This window comes from Cynoglossus semilaevis, chromosome 11 (assembly GCF_000523025.1).
Source record: "Cynoglossus semilaevis isolate Cse_v1.0 chromosome 11, Cse_v1.0, whole genome shotgun sequence".
In the NCBI taxonomy this organism is placed as follows: domain Eukaryota; kingdom Metazoa; phylum Chordata; class Actinopteri; order Pleuronectiformes; family Cynoglossidae; genus Cynoglossus; species Cynoglossus semilaevis.
The window spans coordinates 7,271,559-7,289,054 of record NC_024317.1 but is presented as its reverse complement, the minus strand read 5'-3'; the positions used below and the strand labels follow the sequence as shown (position 1 = coordinate 7,289,054).

Genomic DNA, 17,496 nt, shown 5'->3' with positions numbered 1-17,496 from the left:
TCAGAATCAGCTGTAAAAGAAGGACACCGCTTAAACAAATACCCTAAAGTAAGATTTACACTTACATACAAGTTAGCTTCATGTAAAGTAGACAGCAGTTCTATTGTTTCACCTTTGATTCAAGTAAAGACCCTATGTTTCCTGTGGAAGGACTCCCCTCAACCTCACACACGATGGAAAGTCTTCCACAACGTTCAGACATATACAGCAGAAACAAACATGTATGACAATTAACAAAAAGAGTACCACGTGGCAGCTGCACTTTTTCCTAGTAATTCAACAGACAAAGTGCTTTTTATTAATACCCTTCACTGTGTATATTGTGTTGTCCTTAATATTGAACATACACTGAGGGATGAATGGCGGAAACGTCTTTTAATTTTCATTAGAGATGTCCAATAATATCAGCCGACCCAGACCAGTCAGATGCCTCAGTGCTCTGGACCAGTCAGATGTCTCAGTGCTCTGAAGAACTTTTAGTGAAACACAACCGCAGTAACCCCTTCTAAACTCTCCTCTCACACTCTCCGCATTCTCTCTTCCTCAAACACACACACTCACACCACACCTCCTCAATCCCCTCCCATACCCGTAACTGTTAACTCCTTCATAACTGAGGAACAGAACATTATCAATGATAAACAGCCTCTAGTCACTGTACTTTGATAATCAGGCAGGCGGCAGGCACTTTACTTCCTTAACCACTGCCCCACCGCTGGGGCATTTGCACTAGATTTTAAAATTTAAATTTCTGAATGCTGGCTTATAAAATTACTAAAAGTAATTGTAAAATTAATTTCGGTCATTATTTGTCATTACTCTAGTAAAATAGTAAAAAAACAATATTTTTCTCAGAAAAGTGTTTTATTGTAACTTTTAAAAAAAGTTAAGAATTAGATAATATTAAAAGATAAAAATGTTGTAAAATGTGGTCCTCTGTCTTACAGAATGTTTTTTTGTTTTTGTTTCTGGATGCCAGTGTTTGTGTGCACCAGTACAGGTATTCGTTAAATATACTGTATGGTATGCAGGCTAGTGGTGGTACATGGGTTCTCTCTTGTGCTCTTTAGAGGAATCTGAAAGGGAACTATCATAAAATGAAGAGGGAATCAGAGGAAACATTTGAACATGACAAGCTCTCCTGTGCGTGTGTTGTTTTAGAAATGACTGCAAGTACCAGCTGTAGTGATACTACATTGTACAGAGTGTGTTTGGCTAGTACTTAGACTAAAAATCTTATATTAAATTAATATCCTGCATATACTATGCTAAGCTAACAAGCATAGGCCAGTGCTGCTGTAATTTATTGTTGTTCTTAGTGGTGTTCCAGTACTTGGAAGTCCAAGTCAACCAAACCCCTCCCTTTTCTTTACAGACCATAATGCCTGAACAAAGGCCGACACAATGTCATTTGCATTTAAGAAAATACCTTCACTCACACACACGAACAGATGACATACACATACACAGAGGGATTAAAGCACAGTGTTGTGTATGAACAGACATTTGTTTCCTACTAATCAGAAACCATTTGCTAGTAAATTAATTTACATATAGTTTAAACAAGGAATGTCCGATATTAACTTTTTGCCGATATCTGATATGCTGATATTGCCTAAACACTTGATTTCCGATATCAACCAATACTGATATAGCAGGGCGGTGGTGGTGGAAGTTAAGTGTTGAGGTTTCAGGTTTTCATTATCGGAGGAAAAACCAATAACGATTCTCACAGATATTACAAAATCTGCTAATATCAGACATCCCTAGTTTCAATGACCAGCAGCCCCAGCTTTGAATAATCACTGGTTTCTTAAGAAACTTACTTCATTTCCTGGAGCTTGAGACACCAGCTAACATGTGAATATTGTTTAATCTGTTGCTCCTCCGACAGAGGGAACAGGATAGAGTCAAAAGAAACAGCCCAGATCTTCTCTGATCCTGTCTTAATCCGTCCAGCTGATCTCGGTGAAGACAAATATGGCAGCAGTCACTGAGTTTTCTCAGCAAAACCTCGCTGGATTGTTTATTTGCTCATCATCTCCTCCAGCCTGGGGTTCACAAAGGAGAAGCCGGCGAACGCCGCCTGGTCCATGGAGTCGATGAGGTTCTTGTCAGCGTGCGACAGTCGAGGTTTCTCGCTCAGGAACTCTCTATCAAAGTTGCTGCAGTCACTAGCAGATTTCTGATGAAGGGAGTTCAAAGAAGAATTAAACATGTGTATTTCTGGTACCACCAGATTGAATCAGAATACAGGAAGAAAAGAAAGGCAAATTTATCAAAATGTGGAAATATATTTTGACTAACATGTTATCATGTTCACATATGTTTGCATTGTTGTGGCAAACCTTAAGCCGTTTCTCAGCTAACCTTTAGCTAACACTCCTACTGGCTTTTGTTGAACTAGTTCCACTTCCTTAAGCTTTTTTCTCTGTTATCATTGCATTGGCTTTAAAAAATTCTCTGGAGCACATCATTAACTAAGCCTCACTGAACCCCAAACTGAACACATTTTTAAATATTTCATCTAATGCCAAAAAAAGGCTCGTACCACTTTGGGTTTGAAAGGCGGAGTCACTTCTCTCTTTTCCAGTGCTGGCCAGTTGATTGTTTTGAAGAAGTTCTGTGCACGTATGTCTCCAACGACACCCAACCTGCGACTGGGCTCCCGCTCAAACAGCTGTAGTTATGACAGGACATTATTACCACAAACAGCATAATTGCACAAGTCCCTGACAGGTTTTAAAGATCCATCTAAGTCTAACTAAGTCCCTGACAGGTTTTAAAGATCCATGGTTTGCTCAACTGCAAACAGGAGCATAGAATGCTTCAGTCTGTCTCATTATAGTTTATTCACCAATTCCAGTAGGGCCTTGGATTCCTTGGTGATCCAGCGAGGGTAGTGAGGGGTGTCTGTTCTGATGGACTCAAACAGCTCATCTTCGTCGTCGCCTTGGAAAGGTGACTGACCAATCAGCATCTCGTACACTAGCACACCGAAAGACCACCAGTCCACTGAGAAGGTGTACTTTTGTCCCAACAGGATCTGAGGTAGAAAGATGGTCAAAGGTGAAAATGGAGAAAATAAGGAATAAACAAGTTAATATGGTACACTATGTTTGGAGTACGGTCGTTTGAGTACAAACCTCTGGTGCAATGTAGTCAGGAGTTCCACAGAATGTGGTTGCTCTGGCTTCTCCGAAAACCTTCTCTTTGCACATGCCAAAGTCTGCTATCTTAATGTGGCCGTCCTTGTCCAGCATCACATTGTCAAGCTTCAGATCTCTATGAGAAGACGTAGGATAATCGTATGTGAATTTATGTACAACAACAATAAAGGCAATTTGTCTTCTTTTTCTAAAATGTGATTCTCCTGGTCCCTAAAAAAGGCTCTTACCTATAAATGATTCCTTTAGAGTGGAGGAACTGTAGGCCCACTATGATCTCAGCAGCATAGAATCTGAAAGATAGAATGGCCGAGAAATTAAAATGAACTCTGGTTGACTAGAACACTGTGTAACTTGTGGGAATACTTCTATACACTGGCACTAGGGAGTTCCAGTGGCTGCCACTGGGGTTAGAAAAACCGAGGGTTGGTGGGAAAATTGCATTGAATATTGACTGAATTGAAATCGTGGGTACGGCTGGGATATTACTGCACTTACGTGGCTCTGTTTAGATCAAAGCGTCCTTTGTCTTGGATGTGGAACATTAAATCACCTCCATTCAGGTACTCCATTACAAAGAAGAGATGTTCCTGTCCAGAACAAATTTAACTGTCAGCTCAGTGATGCACAAATCGCTGCACTAAAAACTGTCCCTCAGATCGGTGATTCTCAACCACGGTATTGCGGCACATTTGTGTGCCGTGAGAGATCGTCAGATCTACCATGGAAAATGATCCATTATCCAGTTTCACTTATTTGGTCTGAACACTTTTGCTGTATTTATTTACTGCAAAAAATGTAGGTTTGTTGTCAATATGAGAGTGACAGAAAAGTCCACTAGGTGGCAGAAGACGGCTAAATAATTTGTGTGAGATACACTGATTGTTTATTGCCTGCCATTCAAAGAATAGATGTGGTTATGCTTTGGCTGTAACGTATACATCCATTATAGCAATAAATACAAATTTAAAAATAAAAATTACAAAATCTGAACTGGGTCTTAGATAAAATATTGTTCTTGCAAACTTAATTGAGAGAGACTCAAAGCTGTCAGTTGGGAAAGATTGTCTCAGATAAATGCTTTTTTACTTTAATCACACTAGTCAACAAGTGCATGTACTTTAGACTGAAATGTGGAGTAGAGGTGTGTGAGGAAGGGGTTCTCCCAAGCCAGGGCCAGGACTCTCTTTTCCACCATGGTGCACTCCACATCATCATCCATCAGAACCACATCCTTCTTCAGAACCTTCACAGCAAAGTACTGGTTCTGTCCCTTCAGCTCTGCCAGCAGCACCTGTGGTGTCAGAGTCAGAAGATATGATGTTAGCAACAGACTCATAAAGTACTAGTACAGTAGTACAGTACAGTAAGTGTTTAGTTCTGTACTATGTACATTATCATTATTGAAGATTCTAACATGAACCAAGAAAGCATGGATTTATCATCCACACCGTCTCTTACCCCTTTTATCTATAAAGTGTTAAAACATTTTTAATGTTAAATTTGAACAAAGGAGTTCAGAGATAGAGGCTGAGGAGATTACCTTCCCAAAGCTGCCTTTGCCCAGTACTTTGTGGAAAACAAGGTGGTTCAAGGTGAGGTGTATTTTTGGAGCGACAGCCACTGCCGAGGTCGGACCCTCTTGTGCTTTATTGTTATCATTGTCTGGGAACACACAAAGAGAGTAAACACGAGTTACTGCAGACGCTTTTAATTTTTTATCATGGAATTCCATACAAAAACACACAATGTTAAGGGTAAAACCCTGTCACAATTTATATTTACAAAATCTAAATTTTATTTTATTTCTTTATACAGTTACCAGGATGGGAAAAAATATCCAAACAGACATAACTATCTTTTATATCTTTTAAGCTAAATTCATAAATGTATATTTTCTAAATAATTTCAAACGCTTCCATGAAAAATACCAGCACCTCTTAAGATGAACTGAACTAATTTAATTACATATGCTTCAGGGACTTGCTCTTACCACTAGGGTCCACTGTTGGCCTTTGGACATCTTGGTAGATTCCAATATCTGCTGAGTTATCAGGCTTCTTCACAGATGTTTTCTGTGGAGGAAGTGTAGTCCTTAAACATTTATGGTGTTTTTACACAGAACTAGTTAAAAGGTTACCTAAAATGTGTCATAAAAATACCCTTTAAATGATCTATAATGCCACTAAAAATAATTAGTTGGGCAAAAACAACGGACCCCTCCATGTTAAACCAACTAACACGTCTATTATGTTGTTGTGCTTACTGATGTAACTTGAGACAGCGCCTCTGCCAGCAGTTTCTGGTTGATGCCACACAGATTAGCCACTTTGTTCTGACAGTTTTTGTGGACGTTCATGCCACAGTCTATGGAAGGAAATGTTTTTGAAATAAAAGCAAAATCATCAGTCATCGTCACGAACATAACAGATAAAACACTAGAAAAGTGTCGTCGTGAACATAACAGATAAAACACTAGAAAAGTGCATTTTCAACTCACCTTCACATTTTAGACCTTGTTTGTACAGACCCCACAGCAGGCTGCCACAGTGTTCACAGAAAGTGGGGCTCTTGTAGTTGTAGATCTTAAAACGATGTGGCATATCAATCTTAAAACGCTCTTTCTGGAACTGGAAACACACAAAAATCCCGTGAGCTTGTACTTAAAGCAAAAATGTTGGATGAATGACACAAGGTCACTCATGTTTCAGACAGAAAAGGAAATCCACAACACAGGATCAGAATGGGACTAAATAAAAAAAATCTACATCGCTTTGGGGGCAATTAGGCGTATCTCAATAAGGCGTAGATTATTTTTTATAGCGGCTTTTATGTGACACTGTTTATTGTCCATTAATTTAAAGTGGTCTCTGTTCATTAAACCCAATAAACTGTGTTGATTTGGCTAAAATGAAGGTAATGTTATATGTACTGCATCACAACAATACAAAGGAGAAAAAATAATGACAAAAAAGTTAAATTTAACTCAATAAGAAAACAAGCAATTTTCTCACAATAGTGTCTCGGCTGTTGGCTGCCGTTCCAGTGCATCTGCCAATGATCTTCTCGATGCATTTCTTGTGGATTGCAGCATTGCATTCTAGGAGAAATAATCAACATTATATATAAATTACCACAATGTCACTATATGATAAAGAAAGGAACATATAGTGGAACAAACACTCACGTCTGCACTTGTAGCCCTGCTTGTTGAGGCCCCTGAAAAGAAGAAGAAAATGAAAATAAATAGTGGTCATAAGATGTTATCAAATATTTGTAAATGAAATGTTATGAACTGAGTTCACAGCCTTTCTTCTTACACTTGCCTTTTTGTGCCTTAGTAAAGTACGGCACAAAAGTAAACACATTTTAAATAAATGTTGTTTATTTTGTTTGGGGTTTTTTTTGCGCCAAAGACTTGAAGTCACTTCGCTATTTTTAGGCAAAAACCTAATGACTAATGTGGAAAACAGCTCTTGTGTGGATAATAAAGTTCAGGTGATACTAGTCTATGAGTCAGACTTAAGACAAACGTCACAGCTCCTGTCTCCTACCAAACTCACAGGTTAAACCCTGGAACGCAACATGACATCTTTGTGGGATTTCCCAGCACTAGTGACCTGTTCAATCTCTCAACAGCAGCTGCCCTACTTTTGTTTTGAATCATTACCACCTGTTTGCATTATTTTATTTAGGAAACCACAGGTGTGACTGAACAAACTCTGACCTATTAACAAGTAGTTATTGTTCAGAAAAAATATTTTGTAGCCATGAACTAACATAAAACTCATAATACCTCAGTGAAAGAAGTCTCTGACAAAGTAGGTAATAACACAGGACATAATAAAAGTAGCTAAGTTTTCATCTCACCAGAGAAAATCTCTGCAGACGGAGCAGAAGGTGGGTTGGCCGAAGAAAGTGGCGATGAACTCATGGTTCTTAATGTTGTGAACCTTAGGTTGCCTGAAGGCTCCTCTTCTCCTGTTGAGGGTTGTGGCGCCATCCTCAGGAGGTGCTTTCAATGAGGTCTTCAACTGAGCTGAGGGAAGAATGTCACAAATGTTTTATTTCTATAAATTCTTTGTGAACATTTGGAACAGGACGACTAGGTCAACACAACAGTAGATGGAGTCACTTCAACACTTCAACAGTGGAGTTTTGTTTGTAGTGCCCAGAGGCTTTCACAAACTCAAACCTGTCGACTCAAAATACGTCCCAAAAAGTAAACAAAGTGGAACAAAACCACACTTGGCCATTTATATCTGTATATATGTACTCAGTGTATTTTATAGTATATGCCCAAAAAGTAAACAAAGTGGAAGAAAACCACACTTGGCCACTTATATCTGTTATGTACTCAGTGTATTTTATAGTATATAAAATATAATAATCAAGTGCTTAAAAAACTTTCTTTTATATGAAGAAACTGTCATGGCAGAGTGAAAGGAAACCCATCAGGGAGTCAGCAGACAGTGGTGTAAGATTTCACTACATGAAGCTGAAGATTGATTTACAGTAAAGCGCTGCACATCCACTGCAGAGCAGGATCTCTGCCAACTTCAACAAGTTTTTAAAGTGCACACCGCTGTGTCTGAAGAACAGATAAAACCAAAATTAAACTGATTTGTTAAAATATTAAATCCATAATGTCACCACAGTTCAGGACAATATCAACATTTCAATCCGAAGTATCGTGGACTTCTGATTGCATAAACACATGTTTCAGTCTTAAAGTAGTAATGTATGTTATTAAATTGCATGAATGCATCCAATAAAATCTTAAAGAAATGTCTAGAAAAATGAGTGACAAGTAAGTCTGGCAAATGAGTGACAAGAAGGCGACTCCAATCAGTTAGGTTGGATCAAAGTTCCACCAGAAAAAAAAGGCAAAGAGCATAAAAGACAGGCGTGAGAGGCATAAACAAACACAGCTGATGCTTTAGGAGCGATAAGAAGAGCAGGTGGGAGGACAGGGAGGGAGGAGTAAGAGGAGAAGACAGTTGGTGTACAGGGACAAATAAAGGAGGCGGATAAGGTGAGGGAGATACACCAATCTCCCTCTGTCTGAGGGAGTCAGACTGGGGAGAGAGGAGGGGGCTTAGAGGAGGCAGACAGTAAAGAGGGCTGTTCACTCATGACTAAAAATATTTCTTAGGAAACCTGTGGAGAGTGTGGGCGGGAGCAGAAAGAGTAGGGAGACTTTCTGAAACACTAAGTTCACCCCCCTCTCACGACCTTCTCTGACCCACAGCACTGAGACGTGCTGTGCTCTTCCCACTCAAGAAACTCTTTAAAACAGTACCTCAATCTCATGTATGCTTGGTGCTAACATGGAGCCTGAGGTCAAATACCACCAAGAACTGCCACTGAGAATTCCAGAATTGTGTACATTTGTGTGAAATGTTAGTCAAAAAGTTGTGATAATCATTAGTGCAGGGGACGGGGGTCTCAATCTGACTACCTAGACTCACAAGGAAAATGTAGTCCACCTTCAAATGTGCTGGTGAACCCTGATGCTAAATGCTAACAGACTATCCAGCAAACCAAAATAGAAGAAGTGAACCAGCACAGGTAAACAAGGAATTGGAAAATGTCTTGTGGGCTGATGTGAAGGGTGAGGAGGCGAGGAGGTGAGGAGGTGATCATTTTGGGAAATACTGCTCCAAACCAGCAGCTGTAGGAAATGCATGATGTTTCTGAGGCAGTTTGGACTGCCATAGGAAGTGCAGTGAGACAAACAAAAACAAGGTGTCAAATTTTTTTTGGCATTCCTACGATCCTGGTGCGAAGGCGTTCTCCCAGAGTTAGCTTAAAGTTTGGCATGTTGAATCAGTGTTGGTGTCAGCAGGAGAGAGGAACCTCACCCTAAATGACATGGCACTGTTACTGTTACTGTAAAATTCCTGTTTGGCTGCAGCTTGACTATTTTCAGTTAACAGCTCCCTGTGTTAAGGACTTTCATTTTCAACCTGTCAGGTTTCAATTAGTCATACTTTCTGAAGCAAACAGCTGGTTTCAAACCAGAAACTTGTGTTCACACTTAACCCCTGTGTTGATTCTCATTAGTCATACTTTCTGAAGCAAACAGCTGCAAACCTTCCTGTTTGCACCATCACAGCCACATCCTGTACATCGATGACAACTTGTCTACTGCAAATCACCCCCTCTTCTTAGATCTCTGTGGTCCTCAATGACAAGTACAAAAAAGGAGAGGATGGTGGTGTGGAGGTGGGTTTGACGGCACTGTGCATCTGCCTGTAATTTCTCACAGGGCCTTAAGTCCCTGGTAGTCTAGTGGTTAGGATTCTGCGCTCTCACCGCCGCGGCCCGGGTTCGATTCCCGGTCAGGGAATTTCTACATTTTAATCCTTTTTCTATAGAATCTTACTTCTAAGTCGGACAGTGTTTCATCGTGTTTGAGAACTTTAATTTATGCGTTGAATGTGTTTATATATGTATTTATTTTAAGGGGAAACTTTTTAATGATATTCTGTTTTTTTTAAATCTTTGATAAAATCAGAAAACAATGTGGATATTTTAAGGGAAAACTTTTAAACTTTGGGGTTACCTGCATCACTGTCCTCCAGGAAAAACTGTACAGCCATCTGGATCCTCCCAGAAGGCATGAGGTCCACCCAGAACTCTGTATGTCCATTAGACTTGGCTTTCTTACAACGTTCTGCCAGTACACACACACCGACGGTCGCCTTTGCCAGAGGCTCCTCGGTCTTTTGCATAAGGACAACTTCCACCACACGTCCCTCATAGATGTGAGCATCAAAACAGGATTTCCATGGTGGATACATGGTGGGCTTCCTCTGGACTAAGGTCTTTCCTCGCTCTGAGGAAAAACGTAGGAAACTTATTTGGATATCGATGACTATGCTTCACTAGATACTATAGATTAATACAATTAATTTTATGGATTCCTAAATTAATAAAATAATCCCAACCTCAGAACAATTAATTTTATGGAATCCTAAATTAATAAAATAATCCCAACCTAAAGGTATATAGGTTGTAGGAATACAATATCTATGAATGTAGAATAAGTTTGATGGAAAGACTGTACATACCTGTGCTGACAGACTCCTTCATTTTGACTGCACAGATGGGAGGCTCGGGTGAAGCAGGCAAAACACCCAGGTCATAAGCATTGAGAGAGATACGCAGGAATGGAGCCATGGTGACCGCTTACCTACGCCCCCTGCAATAGAGACGTACGGTTTAGTGTCAGGGCTTTAAACATCCACACAAATTCAAGCACAAATCTCTCCTACTTATTTTGTTTACAGTGTGTAGTAAAGTCTGCCTAAGAGTCAGTTTTCCCAGACAACACAGGAAGCAGCTGCTTCCAACTCAAACACAACATTTAAAACTACCAGCTTGTAATGATGAATGAAGAACCAAAGCATTGGTACAGCAATAAAGAACTTGTTTTTACATTTCTTATATACGAACATACACACATTTACTACTTATACACTAACTATTGACAAAATTATCTTTCAAAAGTGACCACATCCTTGCTTCATAAAGGCTGCATTGCTCCATCTACAGGCACTGTTGTCCATGATTTCTACATAGTTCCCCTTTACATAATGTCACAGCAGTTTTGAAAATATAATAAAAATAATATAAATAAAATATATGTCATAACAAAACACGTTGTTTTTCTTCAGCAAACCTCTGACGACATTAAACATTTAAAATCACATGTTCACTGGAAGCGTGTTATGACTCCAGTCTGGTATGCACTGAATGTCCTTTACTGAAAGTGGTGATCCTGCTGGTGGAGCAGGTTAGGACAGTCCTGCGTGTCAACCTTCAATCAGCATGACTGAACAAAGACAGGTGCAATCACAACAATTATGACAAGTGTTTTTCCATCCAATATTAAAAAAAAAAAATACCGTCAAATCATAGTCTATGCTGGTAAATGTCTATATCAATAACACACCTCTGGTGACTAAAAAAAAAAATACCGTCAAATGCCACATCATAGTCTATGCTGGTAAATTTCTATATCAATAACACACCTCTGGTGACATTTAACATCTGTTGTTTAGAAATGATTAGACTGATTTAACGCTAATAATTACTAGCACAATTACAGTTATAATTATGTAATTATAATTACAGCAACAATTGTAACATTTGGGAAGTGAGGATTAATTGTTGCATTTCTACTTTGTATAACTACTTGACCTTGACCTTAACAGTTCATAGTGCTTACTGACAGAGTCCCCTTTCCATAATGTGCCAGACATTATCAGTAGGAGACAGATCTGGACAGGAGTATCTGAAAAGTACCACAAGGGCAGACACTTACCCTCTGTTATCAGGTTTAGCATATCCTGTTGAATAAATCATCAGTGCCACAAAAAGCCTCTAGGACCACAGAGAGGACATTTTTTTTACCACTTTAATGCGGCAAGTTGAGCCTTTGGGTTGACTCTACAGAAGAATTGCAATAACTCTGAACTTTGATGTTAATGGGACTGGTACACAGTGGAGTCACACAAATACTACGTCACAGTCGGACAACACCCACAGGGCATATTAGCCTCCAACGCCACAAAATTCCTCCAGGATTCTTTCCATACAGCACTTTTGTGAGCCTTTAAGTTCCTTAACTTGCTCTCTTGACATTCTTGTTACTATAGTAGCTGCATTTAAAACAATCACAGTGAATAATGTTGTACTAGCTTTTACTGAGACATTATAAGCAAATGGAATAAATCTGGCCCACTAGATCCAAACTGTAGAGAGACATTCTCTACCAGGTTTTAATTTAATGCAGGTCTTTTAAGATCAAAATTCTCAAAAGATTCACGATTTCTCTCGTGATAGCTCACTTAATTCATTAATTATGTATCGCTAACCCTATTTTTAAGGTTGTGACAAGAGCTGGAGTCAAATCCAGCGAGAATGGATTACCCTCTAGACAGTACAGCAGTCCACTGTGATGCCACATATACAGACAAATAACTATTCAATGTCACACTTCGTCAACCACAGATTGACATCTGTATGAAAACCAATGCACACTTGGGGAGAACGTGCAGACATACAGACATTTGCTTTTTGGTTTTTGGTCTGCTCATTTTAAAGTATGAAGACAATAATGACCTAAGCTGAAAAAATAAGTAAGATAACCTGTGCAAAAACTCATAGATATAATCTTGTGTCCAGGATTTTGTAACAGTGTACAGTGTTACACACAGTAACACACTAAGTCAAATGTTCTTTCTTATGAACCCATGGGGGAAACGTCTGTACAGGAATGTACAGCGGTCGCCCTGTTTCCACTCCAAGAATTAATCTTTTATGAAAGGACAAGCTTTGTTTGTGCTCTTAAAATCCTGGTGTTTTCCACATTAATGAACACATGCTGAGGTCCTGAGGGAGTGAACTGTTGCAGTGTATGCACAGGTTATTCTGCTTAACACCGGCCCCTCCCCCTCCATTTTATTAAATGATGTGAATCTATTGGTTGGTTTCTAGTCTTAAAATCAACCGAGGCTCTAAACCAACGCTGCTGTTTATGTAGGAGTGCATTAAAAGCCTTCCTAAACGTCGTCCAGTAGTTTCAGGCGAGAAAACTCTGAACTGAAAGAGATCACTTCTGTTTAACGTTAACCACAAACAAAAAGTCACATGACCTGCTTGTCCTGCTAGATTCCGAAGTCTGACAGAAATGATAAAGATTCACTAATGGAAAATACAGTATCTTAAACTGTTTCCTGAAGTTTCAGTAATGACTATTTTTTCCTCAGTCTATATGTCAGCTATGACCAGGTCTGTAGTAAAATAAAAAAGAAACTTTTTTTTCTTTTGCTTTTCTGTTCAAAATCCATTACAAATTTCCTTTAGTTTTATTTGACATCGTATTTCTAGAGACACGTTTATAATAGTGTCATGGTAATAAATGATCATGGTAATGTTTGGTGCACTGGTTTTGATCTTTTTTTTTCCAAGTCATGTTTGACACATGAAAATGTATCATTAATGTTAGTGTTTTTATAGCCTTAGTGTTTTTCTCTGCCCCCCCCCCTCCCCTCCCCTCCTGTGCACATATACATAGAAACTGCTTCACAGAAAAGGGCCTTGTTTCTCTAGAGAAAGTGGAAAAAATGAGCACACGCATATGGGGAGGGGGTGGGTGCAAGAGCAACAGGGAAGGGGAGGGTGTGTGTAAAATACACACAGAGAGGCAGCAGAACTCAGCATTAAGTAGAGAACCAGGTGAGAGCTGGTCTGGAGTCAAAGAGATGAAAAACAAAAACCAGAGGGGCATGTTCTGAAGCATTAGAATGTTTTTACATTTTGTCCTTTGGTAAATGATGGACTGCCTGTTGGTAATGTATGTGGTATAGTAGGGTATGGCACAGCATGTACAAAGCGCTCAAGGGAAAACAATTTAGTTAATAAAATGAATGAATGAAAAAAAAACTAATAAAGTACAGTTATTTTGGATCTTCTAAAGCTGGATGCACCAGGTCTGATGCCTCAATGCTGTATGTCGGGCCGTTCGTTTGTTTTATCAATTCAATCACTTACATCATTCCACCCTTGGGAATTTTCCATTGACATGACTCTTTTTCAGTCTTATCTTGTGACATTGTTCTCACCTTTAGGCAGATTAAAACAAAACAAAAACGTTTGATTCTTACGGTTCAACAATCAAACAAAGTCTTGCTACCCTTGGTGCAGGTTTAACCTTTTAAACAAGTTTAGGTGAACAACCAGGTGAATACCAAAGAACATGTGAACGTCTGGTTTGCACTGAATGTCCTTTACTGAAAGAGGTGATAAAAAAATACCATCAAAAGTCACATAATACTCTATGCTGGTAAATAATAATAATCTATATCAATAACAGTGATGGACTAGAGATACATTAGTTCTACACAGCAAATGTTTGACTGTTTACCACAGACATATACATAGTAAAGTGTGAAAACTGAATTGCAAGACAGCACAGAAGAACAGCATCCTGTCACACTCATAACAGAACTGAATATATACATGTGTCAATGACTAAAAGTGAGCAAAATGTCCATTTTTAGATTATTGCCAGAAAACAGATCAAGCAGCTAAAACAAACTTTCACTTGAAAAGGCTTTAGGACAGGTGAGTGAACCTGACAGTCGCAAACATTCTGTGTTCGCATGACGTGGCTGTTAATGTCTATGAGTAGAATCACATGCTACATACAAGTAGGTTTGTGCAGAGCCCCTAACGTGACATCTTTGACAACAATATAAAAAAACAAACAATCACGTGTGTGAGCACAAGAAACTATTGCATGAGCACGAAAAATGATTGAGTTTTGTACTTGAGTTAACAAATACAACTTTAATTTATACATGTGAAGTTCATTTTTTGTCTACAATCTATTTTTTTAAGTTTATGTTATTTATTTGATAAAACTGTACACTTGGCCTACTATATATTAACTAGTCTATTATATGATTAGTTATTTTAGGCACTTCAAGTGACACTGTAAACATGATAATGTAATACAGAAGATGTTATAATAGGTGATTAATATTCCCTCTCACAACATGGATGCAGATAAAGCCATCATTTAGAAATAGAGTGAATACGACACCAAGTCTAAAAAAAACCCTCAAATGCTTACAAAAAACTGTCCTTGAGATCTGTGTCACTCGTGAACAAAAAAAATCAATCGTACTCATCTGAGCTTAGGCACAAAAATCAAGTCAAACCTGATGGAAAGAATGTGAACGTGATTATAACGACAAGAACAATAAGAGTGACTTTGTCCAAGGCACATCTTAAGACAGGGACCTTCAAAAATACAAGAAACCTGTACTGTACCTGCAACCTGCACAGCAGGTTTGCTAAAACATGGTGCTGTGATATGACTGCATAGTTGAAAAGCATTTGAATTAAGGATACGGGACATTATTTGTTTAAGAAATGTCTTTTGTTTGGACAAGAGATCTTTTTCAAATATTTTTAAGTAAAAATGTATTTTTTTTTCATTATTTTAAAATCATGTCACAGAGCCTGAGGCTATAATTATGTTGAGCCTTGAATTCTGGCCTAGCACAAGGGAGCTAAATAAAGCTATGAGATAAAGGACGCAGGTTAACTCTCAGTAAAGCGCTCAGACATTATCAGGGAAAGATCTGGGTAATAATATCACATTCACCTCAACACATTCTAATGATGTAGCACAGAAGCAAATTAATAAGTATTATGAATTGAGAACATTATGAAAGTGTGTATCATTAAATCTTTATAGGTTGTCATACCTTCTATATCCACAGTGATGTCTTTAATGTAGCCTGATAGACCATTCGAGGTCCAAACATAAGTTCTCTAACTTTGTCTGACCACACACTGTGTAGGCTAAGGCTGTTAGCACACTAAAAAAGAAAACTGTATGTGGAAAAATTGGTCAAATATATATATTGAAATGTGATTTACAGCCATGTATGTGCAAGAACAATTATGAAGTGACTCTGATGGAACTGGTCCAAAGGCTGGTCAGTGGCTTGAGTAAATTAAAGCTGAGCAAACATGTGTTATCATTGTGAAGAACCAACGTCACCCGAGTCACCTGTGCATCAGCTGTGCCTCAAAGCGAAACCTGGGTTTTGGTTATCTGTGTAAACATCTGCTGCACTATAAAATTATTCTTATTGTTAGCACATATAAAAACAACCCGTTGCCAGTGGAAAATAACCAAACAAATCTCAACAACACACTTTTTCAAAATGAAATAACTGCGTTAACAGTAATTACGTTAATCAAACATTATTGAATGAATGAGTTAATGTGAAAATAACATAAAATATCAAAACTATTTTATTATTAACACTGAATAAGAACGTTTTCAGTGTATTTCTGCAGTTTCCCACACATTCACTAACACTAATAATCTTGAACAATGCAGTCTTTTAATGGGATTCTGAGGAGGCTAGCTGAACAGTACCACAGCCACTCTGGTTAATGTCTGACACAGACTTAGACTTATAGGTCACCTCAGAGTACTTCATAAAGTCAATGTTCCATTTTGTCACATATCTAACTGAGCTCATAGCAAATGCGGCACTTACACGCACACATACACAGCAAGACGTTCAATGTCAGAGTGTGATGTGTGGTATTGAGATGAGACATATATTCTATTGGCCCTAAGGGAGACATCAAAATAACCAACAGTGTGACTGGGAGGTATTCAAGACAGAGTGTGTATGAGGTTGTTTGTGTGTGTGTGTGTGTCTGTCTGCCTTTGTGTGTGCTCACATACATTAAGTGTGGTGTCCGTTTCTGCTCTGCTCACAGTTCACAAAGCCTCAGTTTAGTCTCACAAGTCACTGAGTGTGTATGTGAATGAAACAGAGAGGGCAAACGAAGGTACAGAGGCAAAAAGACCAAGGGCACTCACTCATTCACTCACTCACTCACTCACTCGCTCGCTCGCTCGCTGCTGATTTTGCAAACTTGCAAAAGAAGTTTGAATGCAAGGTGTCTGTTTACACAATAACAATAACAGCAAGTGTTTTCTAGGAAAAAAGATGCCTCACTAAGAGCAGCTCTATAATTACAGGCTACAGTAGTCGTTTCAGGCAGGAAACTGCAGTGTTATCCATTATTTTTAGGTAACTGTACATTAGTATACTGTACATGTGAGTACACATCCACATAGTTTGAATTGTCATCGTTGTTTGACTCTGCTTTGCTCTGATTTATGGCATTACGTACAAAAAGACAACAGTGCCCTGTTGTTTTGTTGTGAATATTGAATTCATGCTAACGCTTAACATCAATCCCAAGTAGACAGCTGTGTATTTCAAGATACACAAATGCTTCCTGTATTTTTCGGGCAATTTAAGAGATGTCTCTCATACTACTCTTTTCAAGTGCAGCGCTTTCATTGATGTACAGTAGGTGGGCTTCCTAATAACATAGAAACATACTAAACTCATGCAGTTGCTTTTAGAAAAATATGGTGAATAACAGTCCAGTACTTTACTGTCCCAATTCTCAGAGTATCAGATACATATTCTATCCAAATAAATAATGCAGTGATATCAGATTTTAACTACCCTCAACCCTTTTGCAGGATCAGTTGCACCCTCAAAGACATTATGTAAGATTTTTCTTAAAGCACCACCGCCTGTTTTTTTTTTAACATGTACTCTTTTTTTTAACATTTTAAACATTTTATATGGTTCCATATGATCCATTAGATGAATATTTCATAATATACAGTAAACCTTAAAAGGTTGTATTAAGTAACACAGTTAAATGAGGACAAGCTAATGCAGAGGATTATTTTCCACTGGAG

The 17,496-nt window shown here is 38.6% G+C and overlaps 1 protein-coding gene and 1 non-coding gene across 2 annotated transcripts in view; one reads left to right on the top strand and one right to left on the bottom strand.

Moving 5' to 3' along the window:
- Nucleotides 1-446: 446 nt before the first annotated feature.
- The window catches only part of LOC103386180 (protein kinase C delta type-like), a 19,555-nt gene continuing 2,505 nt past the window's right edge, over nt 447-17,496 (bottom strand). Inside the window, exons 2-17 of the mRNA XM_008320335.3 lie at nt 10,244-10,374; nt 9,736-10,008; nt 7,038-7,206; nt 6,355-6,386; nt 6,182-6,267; nt 5,668-5,797; nt 5,434-5,534; nt 5,161-5,242; nt 4,711-4,832; nt 4,288-4,461; nt 3,666-3,757; nt 3,398-3,460; nt 3,147-3,285; nt 2,858-3,046; nt 2,552-2,680; nt 447-2,185 (exon numbers count right to left, since the gene is read on the bottom strand). Of these exons, the coding sequence (XP_008318557.1) occupies nt 2,027-2,185; nt 2,552-2,680; nt 2,858-3,046; nt 3,147-3,285; nt 3,398-3,460; nt 3,666-3,757; nt 4,288-4,461; nt 4,711-4,832; nt 5,161-5,242; nt 5,434-5,534; nt 5,668-5,797; nt 6,182-6,267; nt 6,355-6,386; nt 7,038-7,206; nt 9,736-10,008; nt 10,244-10,352 (2,049 nt within the window). The 5' untranslated portion in view covers nt 10,353-10,374 and the 3' untranslated portion in view covers nt 447-2,026. The remainder of the gene's footprint in view (nt 2,186-2,551; nt 2,681-2,857; nt 3,047-3,146; nt 3,286-3,397; nt 3,461-3,665; nt 3,758-4,287; nt 4,462-4,710; nt 4,833-5,160; nt 5,243-5,433; nt 5,535-5,667; nt 5,798-6,181; nt 6,268-6,354; nt 6,387-7,037; nt 7,207-9,735; nt 10,009-10,243; nt 10,375-17,496) is intronic.
- trnae-cuc (transfer RNA glutamic acid (anticodon CUC)) lies at nt 9,448-9,519 on the top strand. Its single transcript has one exon. It is a non-coding gene; the product is annotated as a tRNA-Glu (tRNA).